Here is a 20,637-nt window from a genome sequence, read left to right as displayed (position 1 = left end):
CAAATAAAACACTATAAACCTAAAACTGTTACCAAAAAGGTTTATTTGTGTTTTATTTGCTGCTGTTTGTTTTGTTTCTTTCCGTCTTTGGTTTTAGTTGTAAATTTACGGTTTTATTTCAATTCATAGTTTTTATTTTCAAGTTAAACCTAAACTTTAGGGGGGGTCATTGAGTCCATTGGCTACTGGGACGTCACGTGACAAGTTTCGGCGATGTCCTTTTCGCGTCTGTCGTTGGCGATGCCATCCCTCCACGGGTGTGGCGTTCAGTAGTGGTTTTCGTTTTTAATATTTCTTTCTAGTTCAAGTACTTTTGAGTATAAAAACGTTTCCAAAATGTCAATTTACAATCTGCCACAGAGGTTCGTGGCTGCTTGGTTGCATCAACTATTATGCTTAATCTCAACATACAACCCAGAAGCGGTGGTCACATGACCTACGCAGACGTGTTTCACTAACAGAGTCGAGAGCTTTCATAGAAGCATTGGTTCTACTTTTGATTATGTCAAAAAATATCTCACAGAGTATTTCATACATTTCTGACAAGATCATGACGTCAGGGATGCAGGGTTGTGAGTCTGACCCGTCATGTGTGCGTTTGCAGCAGAGGAGGGGCAGGAACGTGACTTACGGGGGCAGTTGGCGCCCTCCGGGGTGCTGGACGGCGTCTGGTCGTCAGGGCAGCAGCCGAACTCGGTGTTGTCGCAGCTTTTCTCGGCGATGGGTGTGGATGCAGCCGCAGCCGTACCTGTGGGTGAAGATGATCTCGTGACGACTCGTGGAGGTCTGTACAAAGCGGCGTTTGTGCGTTCGAAAATGTAAAGATGTGCAGCATTCAAACCAGGAAACTCCCATTTCGCTTTCAGTTTTCTGGAGTTTCTTCCTTCCCACTCGTCTCGGCGGTGACTGAACGCTAATAGCAGCATCTGTCTGCGGTGATTATATGGCATTTCCATGACTTTACTGCTGGAACTCATTTTGTCAGATGGAGACACTTAATGGGCACTGTTGCCCGTCATGTCGCACACGGGGCACTTTAAATGATGAGGGGGTGGGATAACTGCTCACTGCTGCCTGGCTGACTGTTGCCAGGTCGCAGTGAGATTAGAAACGATCGTGGAGACGAGGCGCCTGAGGCCAAACACGCTGTAAAGATGTCAGAGGGCGGGAACGCTCCGCTCAAGGACTCACGGTCAACGGATGCGGGGGGGGAGGTCATTTTTACAGATGCTAAGTTAAAGTGGAGCCCACTAGTGTGGTGGGGGGGGGCAGCAAACAGGAGCAAAGGGGATTTCAGGTGGAACCACTGCAAGTGTGAATTTCAAAGGGGAAACAATGACCCCCTGACATTTGACCCCTCCCCTCGCCCAAACAGAAAAGCACGCTGAATGAACCTGATCTATGAAATGTTTTCAATCCACTGCTTCCGCCGCGGCGACATGAAAGTTCCCGTTTTTCCCACACTCACAGTCAAACGCACAGCGGGAAACCTCTGCAGACGGCTACAAGCCTCAACTCTCATCAAACAGTTTGTCTCTGACAGGACATAAATCCTGCACTTTACAGAAAAGGAAGGAACAGGGAGGAGGAGGAGGAGTGAGGAAGAGGAGGAGTGAGGAAGAGGCCTCAGCAGCCTCCCAGCAGAAGGCAAAAACTGAGGAGAAAGACCAGATGGAATAACGAGATCCTGACAATGAAGAAAAGCAAGCATCTGATTGAGAGGTCTGGGCTCCCCCCCCCCCCTGTCCGTGCACACGCTCAGAGGACAGCGGCTGTTCCGGTTTGGAGGGCATGTCAGGAATAACTTGGGAGGATTGCAGGGATGAGGGACGCGGTCTCCGTGCAGACCCGACCCGTCCAGGCGCGTCCGCCTGTCCGCCGCTCCGGCTCCAGAGACCCTTCAGGATGCAGGCGGGTGGTTTCTGTGCTCTGGCCTGCATCCGAGGGTCTGTTCAGCAGAGGGGGGGCTTTTCTGAGGAGCTGCTGAAAGCTTTGTGGGATGGAAGGAGGTGGGGCACATGGGTAATGTGGTAACACGCAAAACACACGGGTTTCTGCCTGAAATGCAGACGCTTCTGCAGCTCCTCCTCTATTCAGTTCAGTTGTGTTTCTGCAGCCCAACATTACAAAGCAGAACATAAAGTCAGTTCTAAATATGGTCGCTGATTGCTAAACTAAACTGGGCGTCGCCGCCGTCCTCGCCTCATTTGCATTCAAACCCAGACGCTGCGTCTATTTTTAGTTTTTAATTAACTATGATGGGATGAAAATGCTGCAATGTGGACCATGAGTTTGTCCACCCCCCCAAATACCCCCCCCCCCCACATCCCTGGAAGCTGTATGGAGAATGAGGTGAAGGATTTACCGACAGAATCGTCCGCCCCGCTGGCCTCTGTCGGGACGCCGCCGCCGCTGCTCTCCTCCAGGTCGTCTCCGCTCGGCTCCCCGCTGCCCGAGCCCTCAAAGGAGGTCACTGCAGCCGCGGCGGGGGCGGGGCTGCTGTGAGAGAGGGAGGTTATGATGGATGCTGCCGTGGTGGGCTGCAGCGCCTGAGGCTGGGTGTGAATGGGGTGGCGGGCGCTGCTGTGGGTGGGAAGGGCGGTGGCGGTCGACGCCCACTCGGTGAATGCCGTCATCGGAGGCGGGACGGCCCACACATTGTCAGGGTTGAAGGGGGCGGGGGTGGTGATGGCGGCGGCTGGGACGGTTGAGCTCGGTGTGGTGGGGGGGTGGGGGTCTGCTGGTTCGAAGATGGATTCTGGTGGAGGGAAGTGGAGGAAGCAATGAATGGATGAATGGAAATGTGACCTTCACCCTGAAATCCCGACAGAACGTCAGGAAGAACAGTGGAGGAGAGCCGAGCTTCATCCTCAGCTCATGAAGCCGTTCACTGGTCAGCTGTTCACTGATCAGCTGTTCCCTGGTCAGCTGTTCACTGGTCAGCTAATCACTGATCAGCTGTTCACTGGTCAGCTGTTCACTGGTCAGCTGTTCACTGGTCAGCTGTTCACTGATCAGCTGTTCACTGGTCAGCTGTTCACTGGTCAGCTGTTCACTGATCAGCTGTTCACTGGTCAGCTGTTCACTGATCAACTGTTCACTGGTCAGCTGTTCACTGGTCAGCTGTTCACTGATCAGTTGTTCACTGGTCAGCTGTTCACTGATCAGCTGTTCACTGGTCAGCTGTTCACTGGTCAGCTGTTCACTGATCAGCTGTTCACTGGTCAGCTGTTCACTGGTCAGCTGTTCACTGATCAGCTGTTCACTGGTCAGCTGTTCACTGATCAGTTGTTCACTGGTCAGCTGTTCACTGATCAGTTGTTCACTGGTCAGCTGTTCACTGGTCAGCTGTTCACTGATCAGCTGTTCACTGGTCAGCTGTTCACTGGTCAGCTGTTCACTGATCAGCTGTTCACTGGTCAGCTGTTCACTGGTCAGCTGTTCACTGGTCAGCTGTTCACTGGTCAGCTGTTCACTGGTCAGCTGTTCACTGGTCAGCTGTTCACTGATCAGCTGTTCACTGGTTCACAGGTTTTCATTCAGAGTTTTCTAAAAGAAACACAAATTGATCTTGGCCCTCTTATTTTAAAAATCTTATAACATTGTTACAGTCCTTTTTTATTTTTATTTTTTTTCCAATAAAATTCCATCTTATACTTTTGAACATACATTTTTCTTAAATGTTTTTTTGTTTTAAAAAACCTGAATATTTTTTAAGTTGCTTTTGACTTTAAAAAGTAACCAATGGGAACTGCAGAATGAATTTACTGATTTCAACGGATTTTCAACATATTTTTTGTAAAAGCAAAATCTAAACTATTTGTCATTTTCCTGGGTTTCTGGCTCCATAGATCACATGAAAATGCATTTTTCTATGAAAATGAGAGACGCTTCAACCAAATAAAAAGGATCAAAGGTTCTTGGATAAATAACAAGCTAAAAACAGATTATTCATTGACAAACAAAGGTTCATTACAAATCAAAAGACTTTTTTAGGTTCCGACAAACAAGTGATTACTGGAAAAAAACAGGTAAAATGAAAAACTTAACATTTAACAAAAGATTTTTTCAGAATCTTGAAAGGCTGCCTATAGTTTAAAAAATCTATTTATATGACAAACAATGAATGACTCCATGTAAAAAAAAGAAAATAGTCCACAAATAAAGAAAAATAGGAAAAAACATGATTTTCACAACAGCGCTTCACAGATTTACCAAAATGTATTGCTGGAAGAATCTTATAAAATATTTAAAAATCTACATACATAAAAATGGGAATGTCTGTAAAGATTGGAAAAGTAAGAACGTTAAACTTAGTGTTACAGACACAGATACCCGTCGATTTGGTCAATCTCTAACCTAAAGGTCATGTCATTACTAAACCTGGATGTTCAAATTTGTTCTCTGGTCTCGACTCCTCCCCCCCGGGGGGGGGTTGAATACACAGGTGGTTAACACCCCCCCCCCCCCCCTATTAACGCTGAGAGTCAAGCGCGCTCTCAGAGCAGACACTCCACCAACGGGCCACTGAGCTGGTCACCCTCTTGCAGTCCTCTGACAGGACTTCCTGGACCCATATTTGGTTTCTGACATTAAACTAGAAGAATGTTCCGCTCAGCTAAAACAGAATCTTTCTATTCTGCCCTCTGTGAGGTTCCTACCTCCTCCTCTGCTGTCTTCCACTGAGCAAAACTTCCCATCATCCACCAACCGATGCTGCCAACTTGGCAGCTTTGTTGCCATGGTTACAGTGGCACATCCAACATTGTTTGGCCATGAAAGCCTTCATGAAAACCAGCTGGTCAAAATATGTGCAATAGATGTTCAATGCGTTTGCTTTAAACATTTCACCACAACAATCATTTTGCTAAAATTACATTTTCGTTTTTTTCTCTTTTCATTTTAGCAAAAATATTTTAAAGTATTTCTGAAATATAGATGTTCAGATTAGAATTTCAGAAACAATATTTGTGTCAAGTGTGCCAGGATTTAAATATTAAAGACAGACAGATATGAGGATCATAAAAGCATAGGACAAATATTTAAATGTAATTACTAGTCGTAAAAAAATTAAATAATGTCAATCAAACTCACTAAAGACAGAATAAAAGTATAAAAGTAATAGAAGTAGTAAAAGTAGTTGAGCGTTCAGTGACCCAGAACCTGAAACCAGCTAACTCTGTTCAGGTTGTGACTGCCTTCGTTTTCTTCTAAGTCCAGCATCTCCTTCACTTTAGTTCATCAAATCATCATGAAAATACAAGAATGCCTTTTTTTAAGCCAAACTCTTTGATGTGGATGAGATCTTTATTGCATAAACGCGGGTGAATATGGAAAAAGCCGTTCTCCGTGTTCAGCCCTGCATGCGTGTTCTGCCTGCAGATCCGTTCCGCCTCCTGCAGGTTCACTTCTTCTTCAGCTCCCATGGCTGCTTTGTGTGCGTTTGTGCTCCTGTCAACGCTCACTTGTGCTTGTTTGTTCGCTGTGTGCTGCGGGTACACATGCGTATGAATTATATATCCATATTCAAATGCTGCCCTGCAGAAGTGAGTCTTTAATCACCAACAGCCCAGGCCTCCAGTGATGAATGATTGATAGAAATGGGGCAAAAAAAGGCAGCTTTGCTCCGGCTTCAAAGACGGCAGGCTGCTGCTCTCAGAGAGCGTGAGCATCCGTCAACGCCACCACAACCACTCTGCTGTCAACAAACACGCACAGACACACAAACAGCAACACACACACACACACACACAAAAAAAGACTCCAAATGAGGGAGAGAGAACAGCCTGTGTGCAAAGAGACCATCATTACCCATGCAAAACGCTCCGGAGCAAACGGACAAAGTGTTTGCGATGACAGAACGATAAATAGGACAAAAACTCCTAAGGGGGAGGGGGGCGTACTCTGGCTGGGAGAAACTAAACGAACACTTCAGGCTGAGTGAAACTGGAGATGCAGGACTGGTAATTCTGCTGCATCCCACGTGCAGCGATGTAAATGACTGGCAAAAGACCAACAAAAGATTTTTCAAAAGCTGCAGATTTAGGACTCATTAGGATTCACTCACCATTACGGCGCTTCTAACACTTAATTATATCGCTCTGATCTCAAAGCTGATTGGCGGTTATTTACTGAGGCGTGAAACTCCAACGCTCCGGGTTCTTCGGGCGCAGAGAGAGACGCCTGGAAACGCAGGGCTCTGAAGTGGAGCATCCAGAGAGGCGATGCTACCACTGAGAGAGCTGCTATGCCTTCCCTTTCCTCCTGGCTGCACCTGTCAGTCAGGTGCCAAGCGCGGCGTCAAGCAGCCCCCCCCCTACCTGGAAAGAGGGGGGTGTGCGCGCCTCCAACGGCGAGCTGTGTGACACGTGATGAGGATGGCTCTCCGACAGCTCCAGCTGTGCCGTCTGATCAGCTGATCTTGCCAACTGTTTTACTTCCTCAGAAAACATGACCCATAATGCCGAGGGGGAAAGGGGGGGGGGATGAGGATGATCATCATTTTGGACCCACCGGTGATCGTGCTTAGCGCTGAAAGGTGCTTCTTTGGATTGTTTGCGGCGTCGGCCGCACGGCGCGGACGAACCAAAACAAGACGAATAACAGCTTTAAATCAGACAAAAGAGCAGGAGGAAACAGGCGGAGCGAAGACTCCGACAGGACATGGAGGACGGCGCCGGTCCTGACTAACACGCCAGCAGAAGGCTGCTCGCCACATATGCCGCCAATCGGTGCCAATTTGCCACAAACCCACAGGTGACAGCCCCATATGGGAGAGGCTGGTCTCTGCAAAGATGGTGGCCATTTCCCGCCTCTGCCAGAATGCACTGATCAGTACAAACCCCCCCCCCCCCGGTAATTTCTGCACTCATGCAGGATTTTTTCAGTTAGCTCTCCGTGAGCCAAGAAGGCTCCTCCCCCAACTTTTGGGCTACTTAGAGAGTTCAAAGGGGGCTGGGTGACATCACGGTTGGCTGCAAAATCAAAAGCAGAAAAGATTTCAGAGGCTTTTCCTGCCGGCGTGGCGTTTTCTTTACAGCCGGCGCGGCGTTCTCTGTGCAGCCGGCGTGGCGTTCTCTGTGCAGCCGGCGTGGCGTTCTCTGTGCAGCCGTTGCCCTCAGAAAAAGCTCCAAAAACTCCATTTGACTCATTTATGAAGGCCCAGGGCGGCTCGCCGTGCATTAGCATGCGGCGGCGTGGAGGCAGGCCGTCTGGAGGCACTGCGTGGAACCAGGGGGTGGGAGGGGCCGTGGTGGGGCGAGGGGTGGAGGCAGAGGAAATGCTAATTCGCACCCAGCCACTCGTGAAATGAGCTGGAGATCTAACCCCGCAACCTGACAGCAGCCGGAAACCTGCGGCGCCACCGCATCCCAGAGCACAAACGAAAACATCCTCAGCGGCTGTGGGCGAGCCCCCAGCGCCAGCACACCTGCTCCACCCCCGGGGTGTTGGATGGACCAACACCACACATCCATTTCCAGGTGAGGACCGGCAGGCGCCGCAGGACTCGCCCAGCGCGTGTCCTCTTCCCTTCACTCAGGACAGGCCGGCGTCTCTGCGTTTGCTTCATTAGCATCCAGGTGAATGAGGATTTTTCAATCCACCTGGCGGGGGCTGGAGCCGCGGGCACACAGCTGGCACCACTCCCCCCGCTGCGTTTGCCGCCGCGTGTCGAGCTGCCAGTCCGCCTAACCGTACATGAAGGCTGCAGCCTTGGCCCGTTTCCATTACACCACTCCGAAATATGTCCATCTGCACCTGGGCACGGGGGCGGGACCTTGGCCGTGTACACGTATTCCGTGCGCAGGCACGTGCGCTCTGGCAGCTCCATGTTTGAACTGACATGTTCCCCAGCAGGGGGGGTTAGGGAGGAAGCCAAATCCCAGCAGAAGGCTGAGGAAGCAGCAGGGAGGCGTCTCTGCTTCAGCATCTGGGATGGAAAAGCTTAAGCTTTAGTCTACTTATAAAAAAAAAACCAACTCAAAATCCATAGAATAAATTGTGCTGAATGTTAGCCGTCATCATCCTGTCTGCGATTCTTTCAAATGACTCCTCATCTGCAGACCGGGCAAATGGAAACCACGCTCTGCTGCTCAAATGCTGCAGGATTCTGGGATTTCGGAGCAGAGCGATGGAAGAAGCAGCAGCAGCAGCAGCAGCAGCAGGAGGGTCATTTCAGGCCAACGCTCATTACCTTCTTGGACAGGGACAACGCCATCGGCGCTCTGTGATCCGCGGGTCTCACCTGTGCACTGTCCGGTGTGAGCGACGAGGATGTCCTTGTCCTGCCTGCAGGCGATGGTCTTCAGCTGGCACTGGTCAGCGTAGGTCACTCCGTCCGAGCCGCACACCTGCTCCACGGCGACAGAGCGACGGACGTTAGCGCCCCACGTGCCGCCGACGCCACTTTCTGCTGTCTGAAGACCCACCTTGGTTTTGTTCTTGACGTCGCAGTCGGGGGACGGACACTCGCAGTGGGCCTGACCGTTGACCACAATGCACGTGGCTCCAAACCCGCAGACCAGGTCTGCACAGGAGCCGGGGGCCTCCGGGCCTGCAGACAAGCGGGCTTCATTAGTTCCTCATGCAGAGAGGCGCTGATGAGCAGCGGCGGCAGCTGCCTTAAGAACATTTCACCTGCATGAACATGTGGCGCTAAATTACCACTAAAACACTCATCCATATTTAATCAACTTTAGCTCACAATCATCAAACTAAAGTTCTGCTTGTTAAACATCCGTTAAATTGGTTTTCTGAGCTCGGTAATGGATTGTGGAACACAAAGTGCAGGATTTGTTCTGTGCTTTTGTCACGTTTACGTTCTAATAACAGCAGAGAGCGAAGCTGCTTGGAGTTATGTTTTCATGACGTCCAACCATCAAAAGGTCTGCATCCCCTGAACCTTAAGTCTTGGTCACATGCAGGTCAACGGGAGGTCAAGCCATACAGGTGTTTGGGTTGACTGGGGCCGTGGATGGTCATGGATCTGCTGCACCTTACAGACCCCACTCTGAAGAAAATGGGGTTTTTGACATCATCTTGTAGCGTTTTTCTTATGTTAAGGAAATTTAAGACTTTCTTTGTTCAAAATGTTGTGAACCAGATAAAAAAAAAATGCTGTTTGAAAAATATCGTACTTGTGACGTAGAACATCTGCTGGGTGGGGCCTCAAGCTCGTTTTTATCAATTAAAAATGAGATTTACAAGAATTCAAGACAATTTAAGGCCTAGTTTTAGTTCAATTAAATGTAAGACCATTAAAGACTATTTAAAGGGTCTATATCATGCTTTTCTTAAGCCTTTATCCATATATATGATAATAAATAACCCAGTAAAAAACAAAACTCATTTTTCAAGACGACTCGATCTCTGAGGCTCCGCCCATTTCATGATCAACCTCGGCTGCGAACAACAACATCCAAACTTTTACAAAGACGGACGCACATATTGTTCATGTGAAATGAAAGCGTTTATCCGATCACCGCTAGCTCAGCTGAGAAAGTGGGCGTGTCTGTTAGCCTGGAGGCGGAGCTAGCAGCGCAGACTCTTCCTGGAAGGGGCGGTTCCTCACTTTGTGATGTCACAATGTGAGAACGCACACATTTTGGAGGATTGGGAGGGGCTCAGAGAGCATGTTTTTAGAGGAATGAATGGATCAAAATCCCACTTTTGGTTGTTTTTAGTGCGGAATGAACATTATAAAACACTTAAAAGCTTCAAAAAGTTGATTTTGCGTTTTTAGAAGCCCTTTAAGGATCCATGATCACCATACTTGATGTGTGATCCTTTCCACCTGCAAAGACAGTCAGGACTCAGGCTTTAGCTGCTCGTCGAGTCGATTCTTCAAATCCAGCGATTTTTAGCCTTAAAACTGAATTTACAGAATCGCCCCGGAGCGCGGGTAACGGTTTGAGGAGTTTTTTCCTATTTTCCTCTTCAGCAGGAGGATAATGAAGCAGCCTAAAGGATAGAGACGAAAACCAACTTCTGATTTTAAGTATGGAGATAAAGACTCTATCAATGTTTATTTTAGAATGATCCTTTACTGCAGTTTGAGCAAAACTCACTGCATTAAATAAAAATAAAGTGTGTTTTTCAGCAGCAGCAGCTGCAGCCATAAATCTGCATTCAGGCTGTCAGTTTGGGGTTTTTGCATCGTAGCTGCATCACCCGGAGCAACACCCCCCAACCCCCTGAGGGTCTACGTGCTGCACCCCCTAAGTGGCGTATCTTTTCATCTTGAAGGATGTGTGGCGAGGAGCGCCTGAGCCACGGCGCCGCGGCTGCCGGCTTCATTAGGAGTCTGACTTCCAGTCAATATCAGACGGTGCATCTTAATCAAGGAGCGGCGAGCCCCCACAGCAGGAACTAACCTTTCCTTCAATAGGCTTTCAGTTTGTGCAATCATAGGCGTGGTTCGCCATAATAATCCAAAATATTGAACGGTCTTTGCATAGAAAATCCAAACTGCAGCAGCAGAAGGTGATCCAAAGGCTTTTGTTCACTTCACTGTTTTCCTAATCACTATTGATTAACCATCTTACAGCCACTTTCTCCTCCGCCAATACGCCTGATGGATGTTGAGACGACACGAGGAAGTCTATCCACCAATCAGACGAGCGACAGAGGCTCCTCCTACCGCTGTCACAGCCGTTCATGCCCATCTTGCTTCCATCCGGACACACGTTGCACTTCAGGCCCTTCACCGCCGTCTTACAGGAGCACAGGCCCGACATCTGCTCGCAGTCGTCCCGGATCGAGCCCACGGGATCGCAGCTGCACGCTGGCGTGAAGAGGAAGAGGAAGAGGAGGAAGATTGATTAGCACAAAGTCAGTCAATTAGCAATGACGACAGGAGGGGGGGGGGGATGGCTGGCCTTACACAGCGGATTTGGAGTGATCTGTGTACCCTGACGAAGATAAATCTTTGTCTTCCAGTCAAAGGTTGGGAAAAGTTCAGCTCGCCTTGGGGGCCAAAGTGAGCAGAGGAGGACGGGGGGGGTGAGTGTAAAGGAGATGGATGAAAACAGCCTGGGGGAAGGACATCAACCCCGTTCTTTGGGTTGTTCTGGCCGCTGCTCTGCGGGCCGTGTGCTTGCTTTGGGTAAACCTTGTTAAGGTCAGGATCGTCGGAGGATCCTGCAGGCGTCCTGCTGCTGACTGAAATGGCTCTCCGGCTCTGGGAGTCCATGTCCGACAATAACTCAGCGGCAGGAAACAAGCCGGGCAGCATATTGAGTTACGTGGAGACAAACAACGGGTCCTGACCTGCCGCTGCACCCGAATACAGATGAGGGGCGTCTCTGTCCGCTTTGCTTTGGCGGGAATCGAGAAAGAAAGCAGAAAGTAGCCTCTGCTACTACCGTTACTGATATTACGTTTTTTATAACCTTGTCATGTTTTTCAACTTTTGCTGTTTTGCAACTTTTTTGTGAAATTTTCCTTCTTTTCTTTTACAGTGCACTTGGTTCTGTGCTCTGATTGGCTATAGAGTCAATCAATCTCCTCTGAGCCGTGTCTGCGTACAGAATGTGTTCAGTTTGAGACATCTTCAGATCTTTGTGTGAAGTTTTGAACTTTTACGGTTTAAACAACAGAGAACGTCTAAAAATGTTCCAGTTTGTCAGAGAAAAGTGTAGAAAGTGTCCAGTGAGCAGTTTTCCTGCCTTAAGTCAGCGGCCCCTGACCTTTTTTGAGGCCAAAGACCGGCTTGTAGCCTTCAGTTTCTCTCAACTGTTGAGGGTAAAGTTTACCAGCCTTGTGGTAGAGTGTCCGACCTGTGACTGAAAGGTCGTGAGTTCAAATCCAGGCCGAGTCGTACCAAAGACTCAAAAAATGGGACCCAAATTTCACAGAGAGTGACAGATAATGGGACTCTAATCTTTATACTCTGTAAAATATCTGCAGCTGCTTTAAACTTGTTAAATTTTTTTCACTAGATTTCCTGTAGGAACCATTCAAATGTGATAGAGATTTAGCTGAACATACTGCATTATTATTATGGTCTGTGGGAACAACTTTCACTCTAAATCAATTTCTGTTTTCTTTCTGTTAAAAGCAGCTTTCTTTTATTTTGAAGTCAGAGGCGCTTCTTCTGTTTCCTCTTTTCTGCTAAAAGAAACTTTCCAAATATTTTTGGTTTGTTAACTTTACCATCTAGGGAGGTTTTAGTTTAGTGGTCGTAACTGAGCGTCACGGCGGGTCGGATGTGGCTTAGAGAATCTGCTTCCAAAAAAACAAAACAAAAAGAGAATCAGATTAGAAATCAAAGTGAACAAATGCAGCCCAGTACGGTTCTGCTGCCTGGGGGATGAGGACCACTCAAGGCTTGAGGAGCCTTATAATATCTGTGATAAACGGGATACTTTGCTGGTTATTTTTGGAACATAACTGATTAACGATGGAACACAGTACTCCATACAAATGAAATACAGATCTTGTTTTTCTGACTGTTCAGATGACATTTTCATGAAGACCCAACATGGTTTTGTCATTGGTCCAGTGATGTATGGATTATTTCACTGTTTTGCATTTTTACAAGGACCTGGAGACTTTTTTCACTCCCTGGAGGAGGAGGAGGAGGATGAATCTGCTTCACAGGTTTGTGGTTTCATTTTTCTCAGAGTTCTGCTGCATAAAGACTTTCTGTTTACATGCAGAGTCAAAGTTTTACACTCGCAGCAAATCTGAGTAAAAAAAAAAAACGTGCAGGTCTTTACGCACACTAGAGAAATGTTCCATGACCTCCAGCCTTCCCGTTTGACCTCCAGGAGGTGATGAAACATGGTTCAGGGGAATGGAGAATGTAAGAACGCCTCGGCGCTGACGGACTCTTACGTGTGCATCCACTCATGTTCTCCGTCACGATCCCACGGAAGTTCCAGAAGCCCGGCTCACAGCGGTCGCACTTCTGCCCCCCGACGCCGGGCTTACAGGAGCACTGCCCCGTGGCGGGGTCACATGTTCCCTTGTAGGAGCCGTACAGGTTACACTGACAAGTACCTGGGGAGGAAAAGAGCAACACGAATGCTTCAGGGGATGATCCATTATCCTGTAGTTCATAGCTGCTGCTGAACGTGTTTTTGGAGAATGTAAACGTTGCGTTCTGGATTTATAGAAGGTTTGCTAAAAACCTGTTCCACCAATAAAAAAGGATAAAGTGCTTTTAGGTGAGTTTTCTTCACGTCCCATCCATCAGTCTCCTGATTCCTAATCTCCATCTGTGTGCTCTCATTAGTTAGGATCATGCGGTGATTTTCAGCCTCATCAGAATTCCTCTTGGATTAGGATGAAACCCTTTTTATTTGTGCAGATTTGGAGCTATAATTACAGTCGAGGACGCTCCAAATGCTGCTGCAGCCGTAGGTGGTCTACATGTGAGCGTGCTTTGTTCAGGTGCATGGAGGAACTCACTGGGGCATCCCGCCTGCCCCGCTCCTAAGGCGGCCGTGGCGTTGTCGGAGCAGCAGCCGTGCGCAGACTGGCTGCAGTGCTGGGCTGCCGTCAGCGCCGTCGGGGTCACAGCTGAGAGCGCTGATGAGGGGAAGGGAGATGGCACAAACAGAGACAGAAGAACATTGGAGTGATTACTGTAGCGTGGAGCCCGCCGCTCGTGGCGGGACGGAGATTAGACGACACAATCTCTGAGCAACTTTTTGCCAACAATAAGACCGGCTTGAGGAGCAAAGGTGGAGAGGCTGGCAGGCGGCAGCAAGATAACAATTCTATTTGCGTCGCTCCCCACAATGGCTAGAAAAATTGGGAGGAAAATGATGCTATTACCTCCAGTGCAAACAAACAATGGCGTTTCTGGTGAATGCAGCGGCTGACATTTCCCATCCACTAGCAGGCATGTTCTGTTCATTTGTCCTCCTCTAATATGGATTTGCACTGCCACCACGCAACTTTGTTGCAGTAAAAAAGCTGCAGCATAGTGTAAGGGATTGAGTCCAACAGCTGCTGCTTTACGCGTGAGTGTGGACTCTTTTGTTTGTGACAAACTGGTGTGACGACGGCACCGAATGCAGAGTGACATTCAACAACAACAACAACACAAAAAACTCACATCCCTGGAAACTGGAAGACTACAGGTAAACATGCAGAGGGAGGAACTGGGGTTTCTATAACCCTTAGTCACATGCACCCATACGGTGGGGGGGGTCGACCCGTAGGAGTTCTGCAGGTCTTTCGGTGGTCCGGGTCCATGGAGGGTCGAAGAAAGGAGCGCAGGTGAGTGAAGGCTTGTAGGGTCAGTTAGAGGCACTTATGACGTGGGGGGGGGCTGTCATACCGCGCCCACACTTTATCCGCTAGGAAGATGTGAGTACTGACTCAGTTTTGACTGCACACAACTGCTGCACGTGCGGGGTGTGCACGTGATAAGTTAGGGACGTCCACACAAACTACACCCTGATTGTCTTATCGCCTCATTTCTAACAGTCAGGCTGCAGCGAGGAGCGTGCACGTGTCACATGGACAGCACTAACGGGATCCTTGCTCAGTGTGAGGATTTGAGGGGGGGGGGTTTAAAAATAAAAGATAATCCTGTCCGACACACCTGCGTGTCACCTACTTCCCCTTAGGTGTTGTCGCCTGCAGCATGAACGTAAAAAAATGTATTTAAATGGGGAAGAAGACGCGTTTAATCAACCAACCAATCAGGATCTCAGCTTTGGCCTGAGGTGATCAGCAGCCAACAAGGAGCAGATTCTGATCGTTCTCCTCCAGAACTTTAGGACTTTTTCCTATCTTGCTTAAGGAGGATAAGGATAAAATAATATTTTTATTTTTTCTCTCCTCAGAATGATCCGGGACAGCAAGTCGTCAAATCGGGTCACACACGAAAGAACGGCGCCTTTTTCAGACGCAGCTCCTACCTTTATCAACACGTTATTGGTCAAGTGGCAAAGAGAGCGGACGCAGATCTGACGCTTGAATCCCGTTTGGTTTGAACGCAGCATTAGACTTTAATGACTGGGGCAAAAACCTGCATTTTGGAGGGAAACGTCAAGTTGTGGCCAAAAACCGGAAGAAACCAAAGAGATTTTTTTCTCTGCCTCTTTTCTCCTCGGCCGGTTTTTTGTTGCTCATTTGGAGTTTGGAGGCCGGAGAAGCAGGGGCCATAAATCACAGCGTTGCTGGTGAGGATATGAGCCTCGGTTAATGCTCATGACTCGGCTGGCTCTTTTTCCACCGCTTTCCCTCTTCACAGATGGGCTTTGGACACACTTCATTTAACTTGCCACTTTCCTGCGCTCCGTTCATATCTGTACTGAGCCTATTAGGAAAAGGAAAAGTTTTAATTTCATACGCTCCTCCACCCTTCGAGGATTTCTTCCCCTTCAGTACCAACAGTCCAGCTCAGTGCAAAGGGGAAGATTAGCCTCATAGTTCTCTCTTCTGCTGAAACCACGAACTCCACTTTGAGTTGGCTCGAGCTTTTAACAACTGACTTGATGTTAAAGAGAATAAAAGTTCCAGTGTTTGAGGGTCACAGGAAGTTTCTCCTCATTGAGCAAATGTGGACGGTGGTTAAATATTCCTGCATTAGAACCTTTCAGGAACAGAGACCGACTCTCTGTGGAGTCCAGGGCAGCGGGGCAGTGGGGCAGCGGGGCAGCGGGGCAGCGGGACAGCAGGCGCCCATGGAGCCGACGCTGCCACCTCCCTCCTTCCCTTAAACCCTCGCTGCCCGGGTCTCTTTGGGACCTCCGGGGCATTGAAACGGGGTGCAGAAGATCACTCAGAATCCTCCAGAGCTCCTTTCTGCTTCCGTTCTCCAGCCGGTGCCTCCAAAAGCCAAGAAGCACAAAGCCAACCTTTGCTTCTCAGCCACAGACTAAACAATCGGTCTGATAAAACCACGGACAGCAAAGAGAGGGAGAGTTCATGAGGAAAGAAGTGGTGTCCTCCGGTTCAAGAGGAGAGTTTAATATCCTAAGCTGCTGAGAGTGCCTAGAAGGAAAAAGTGGATCATTAATGCGAAGAGCCTGCCCTCAAGCAGGAGTAAAACCCCCCACCCAACAGCTTCCTCACATGACCTGAAAACTCTGCAGGAGTAAATTTAAGATGACCATGAATGACGTCCATCTTTGCTCTGTGCTTCTCTGGCTAACCGCAGGGAAACAGCAGAGAGAGCCACGGCTGGGACTCATCAAAGATGATCAAATGGGAGGAGCAATGAGATGGGAGTGACGGTGGGGAGTCGTGGGGGGGTACCTCTGCCATGCAATGCACCAACCTGCACAGGGGCCGTGGTTTTGAATGGAGACCAACTCTCGCCGGTCACATCCAGCCTTCTTCAGCTCGCACTCGTTGCTGTAGTTTTTCCCGTCGGAACCGCAAACCTGCAGAAAACGACAGCAAAATGCCACTGACGGCGTTTCCCGCAGGGGGGGGGGTTCGCAAACACAGAGAGCTGCTGCTGGCTCTGAAAACAGAAACTAGAAAATAACGTTTACAAGAAGAAGAGGAGAAGGTTAAGATCATCGTCTGTATCTGAGAACTGGAGTGAGAGAGCGTGATTTTATTGTCATATGGACGCCGCCATGCTGGAGCCAGATATCAACTATGTCTGAATTCCTTCCTTTCTCCCTAACTACTACAAAATGATATCGATGCTCACGGCGATTATTTATGAATCCACTGTGTCTGATGATTAAAACGTTGATGGTTTATGAAAAAAATTACACTTAAATACATTTTTTTCACAAAAATTGTTCAAACGCAAGGCATTGTGGTAAAAAAAGGCATCAGATCCAGAACGGTTCTTCTGACCAAGAGAAAGAGTCACAGCTGTTTATTTCTCTGTAAAGGTCTATGGGATTTTGGCTTCTTGGAGCCACTTCCTGTTTGGAACGCCAGGGGGGAGGGGCCACTCAGTCCAGTTCTCAGATACAGTCAATGGTTAAGATTAACTGCACCGACACTCATTTTACTTGACCTAATGTACGAGTGAGGCGCCTTCAAGGTCAGAAAGTTGGAGGTCATAAGAAGACCAACACTTTAAAAATTAGAATACTATAAGACTTTTCTAGAAACCACAGTTCTTTGCTAAGTTTGAGTAAAATTTGTGGGTTTAAACCAGAAACCAGAGAGTGATTGTGTGACAGAGCCGTTCTATGAAGACATTATCGGCAGGAAAGCTGACGTTTTGAAGTTTAGTCAGCGCTGAAGGATGAGCAGGTGGGAGGAAACGCCGTACCGCGTTGTGAGGCACGCTCTCGCAGCTGAAGTCGCAGACGCAGCGGTCGTCCTCCGCGTCCTCGTCCCACGTGCCTCCGTACTTGCGACAGCGGTCCTGTTCGCAGCTCTCTGCGCCTGAGCCCGACCCCCCCGAGCCGCAGTCTGCAAATGAGCAACGACATGAAATCATCTGACGAAGGAAAACAACGTTCATGAGTTTCCCTGATCGTCTCACAGTGACCCCAAATCCAAAGACAGGGCCGTCCCCGGTTCTATTCCTGCTTAGTCCATCACTCTAGGCACCCAGGCCCCCCCCCCCTTTTCATATTTACACATTAGGAGAATCATTAATGGGTAGTAATTTACACCTTTACTCCCCCGGTGGCTGAAAGAGGCAGCCCACAGCCCCGCTGCTGCTCACAGATAATGAGCCTCTGCAGTTAGAGCTGCAGAATGACTCCATAAATTAGACGTTTCTGTTTCAGCGCCACAGTTTCCTTTTCATTTCAACGACCCCAGAAAGAAGAGGGGAGGACAATTCTGAAGGGGCAGGAGGTCTGCTTCCTGATGCAGGAATGAAAGTCACTCCAGACTCCTCTGCTCAGTCCGACTAGCGGCCGAGACGACGAGGAAACTTCTCATTCCAGCCTGGTTCAGCAAAAAACAAACATAAATATGAGAAAAGATGGGAAAAAATCTGGAGAATTCTGTTTGTGAAGTGTCTCACACAGTGGAGCAGTGAGAGTTTGAGCAGAGCATGTCTGACGGGAAGAAGTTCATGTTTGTCAGAAACGTCCAAGTGGAGGAAGGTCTTCCTGCAGAGGAGGGGCTCCTTCCTCCCGTCTGCAGGTTCTTCTTTTAGAGCTCATTCCATCCCATATTGATGTGTTTCCTCTAATTGCTAAATCAATGTAGCAGTGATGGAAGCAGCACTTAGCCAGACCCATCTTCTTAAGTAGATTATGGAGAAGGTCACGATGCCGGGCACTGGCTGTTCTCTGATATGGGTCATCAGGAACGGGCCGTGAGAGCTCCGTGTGGTCGATACGGTGAAGGAGCCCTGACTTTATTATCTGTGGACGCCACGGGGGTGGGGGGAGCACCCCCCCCACCCCCATAAACATCAAGACAAGTGAAGGATTCACTCTGTCTCCATTTGAAACCCACATAACCTCAACCGCTGATGCTTTCGCTTGATTACGCGGCTCTAGAAACGTATTGATTTTGTTCCGCGTAATAATATTAGCATAACATTTCATAATGGAGGTAAGTTCTCCGTAAAAGCTTTCAAACCGCCAGCGAATTCTTTGAGGTCCGATCTGAAACAATAAGAACGGCCGCCGCCGATGGTCGACTTCCCGCCTCCGTTGGCTGAAGAGCGGCAAGACACAGCAGAGGGATGCCGGTCCAATTCCTATTCTGCTCACAGAGGCCAGATAAATAAAGAAAAGAGGTAAGGCGTCAGAACAGAATTAGCAAAAGCAAAGGCCACAGCGGGGTCCTAATTAGCCTTTGTGCTTTGATGTGTCTGCCGCCTGCGCCGCATTCAAACCTTTCACTTCATAAATTCCACATGAATCTATCTGGAGAAATGACTGCAGCCGCTGCAACTCAATCATGTCGGAGAGCTGCAGCTTTGTACCAGAGGACGGTCCATTAGGAGGCCCGGGTCCGGCAGGAGAGGAGGGAGGAGCACGAGACGAGCAAGCATGAAAAATACAGGCAGAAGAAAAAGCTGAAGGACACGGCTCGGCTGTCAAAACGCTCCGGCGTGGACTTAAATCAGAAAAGAGGGGGCGAAACAATTACTACATGAAAATGTGTGACTTTGGTCAACTAGAAAAGTCATGTTCTGCTGCTGCCATCACACGTCTGAAAGGATCAGCCCGTTTCTTCTGTTTGTCACAGTTTTCACCCGTATAGCAGGACTTTCCAAGGTCACCATGAAGGTTAAACGCCAGATCAAAAAGTTCCAAAAGGTAAGGAGGGTTTAACACACCCAGCTGGAAAACTGGAGCCAAAAAGGTCAAATCAGAAACGTTCCTGCCCATCGATCAAAAACATGCTGCACTTTAACATAAACATAACATAACTGAGCCTTTGAGCTGCAGTGTTTTGGAGAAACTTATAATAATGAATCTTTAAACGCTTCATTTGGGGTGTGTTTCACATATTTGGAAGAACAAACATTTAAATCTTTAAAGAGTCAAAGAAGTTTCATTTAAAACCTTTAAAATTTAGCCATGGGACCGAGTCCTGGAGTGGAGACAAAAAGGTTATTCATCTGCAAACTTGTGATGATGCCATGGAGCTCGTCTTTATATTTGACAGAAACGTTTTAGATTGATATTAAAAATGTGTGTGTGTGTGATCCTCCCCTGAGCTAACAGTGGGAGGGGCCTGATTAATGTCCTCATGTGCAGTGGGAGGAGCCTAATTTCAACTTTTTTCATGTGCAGTGGGAGGAACCTAATTTAAAGTCTTCATTTGCAGTGGGAGGAGCCTAATTTCAACTTACTCATGTGCAGTGGGAGGAACCTAATTTAAAGTCTTCATTTGCAGTGGGAGGAGCCTAATTTCAACTTTTTTCATGTGCAGTGGGAGGAGCCTAATTTAAAGTCTTCATTTGCAGTAGGAGGAGCCTAATTTCAACTTACTCATGTGCAGTGGGAGGAGTCTGATTCAAAGTACCCATCCAGTGGGATCCTCCTGCTCTGGTGTTTATTAAGTGTTTCAAAGGGTGGGACTCGTAGCTGATGCTCTGCCGCTTTGTCAGCGTCGGCAACAGAAGCTGAGGCCAGGCCTACCCGAGTGTGAAATTAAACAGGTGATAAATTTCCCTGTATGGCCGTCATTTTTCATTACTACTAAATAAAAGGCAGAAGAAAATAACTTCCATTCTGATGTTGTTTGCTCTCCTCCTCCCAACAAGACTAATGAGGAGGCTTTCTGAGGCAGCTCTGCATTCCTGAATAACTCCCATGTTGGTTAGTTTCACGTTGATGATGTAAAGCCTCCGTCTGCAACAGAGGAAGGAAAAACTGCGAGCATGAAGTGACAGTGGCGCTCCGTCATGCAATATATAGTCCTAATATATAGTCCTAATATATAGTCCTAATTTTGTCAAAAGCCAACACTCATGCATGCAGGCGGTGGAGCATTTCTCAGCATCACGTCTTCATGACAGCCTCCTTTCAGAAAGGTGAGCAAACACAACATTTCAGGGGCAGTTTGGTTTGAGTTACAGCTCCGACTGGGTGGAGCAGAGAAGCGACGGGGGGGCCTCCGGCGCCAGCAGCCGCCGCCGGGTGCTGCTCATCGATCCCTGACAATCTGGTCTACACCCCATCTGCAAAACATTGCCGTCGCTTTTGTCAAGAGGCGCAATTTTGATGAAGAGCAGCACAAAACGGAGGGAGATGTGAGTGGGCGGGACAGCGGGGAGCGAGAAAG

General features: G+C 48.4%; 1 protein-coding gene across 11 annotated transcripts in view; it reads right to left on the bottom strand.

Annotated features, from left to right (window-relative positions):
• agrn (agrin) overlaps positions 1 to 20,637 on the bottom strand; it is a 241,823-nt gene that overhangs the window by 35,661 nt on the left and 185,525 nt on the right. For 10 of the 11 annotated variants that reach the window (XM_023956309.1, XM_023956313.1, XM_023956310.1 and 7 more), the window contains 9 exons: positions 17,204 to 17,346; positions 16,241 to 16,346; positions 13,414 to 13,533; positions 12,838 to 13,002; positions 10,640 to 10,783; positions 8,430 to 8,554; positions 8,246 to 8,351; positions 2,366 to 2,758; positions 632 to 748 (listed from right to left, as the gene is read on the bottom strand). In XM_023956309.1, coding sequence (XP_023812077.1) covers positions 632 to 748; positions 2,366 to 2,758; positions 8,246 to 8,351; positions 8,430 to 8,554; positions 10,640 to 10,783; positions 12,838 to 13,002; positions 13,414 to 13,533; positions 16,241 to 16,346; positions 17,204 to 17,346 — 1,419 coding nt within the window. The remainder of the gene's footprint in view (positions 1 to 631; positions 749 to 2,365; positions 2,759 to 8,245; positions 8,352 to 8,429; positions 8,555 to 10,639; positions 10,784 to 12,837; positions 13,003 to 13,413; positions 13,534 to 16,240; positions 16,347 to 17,203; positions 17,347 to 20,637) is intronic. The other variant, XM_023956317.1, reaches the window with a different exon arrangement.

This window comes from Oryzias latipes, chromosome 7 (assembly GCF_002234675.1).
Source record: "Oryzias latipes chromosome 7, ASM223467v1".
NCBI classification, from domain to species: Eukaryota; Metazoa; Chordata; class Actinopteri; order Beloniformes; family Adrianichthyidae; genus Oryzias; species Oryzias latipes.
The sequence above is the reverse complement of the archived record's forward strand: the minus strand, read 5'-3'. Positions and strand labels throughout refer to the sequence as shown.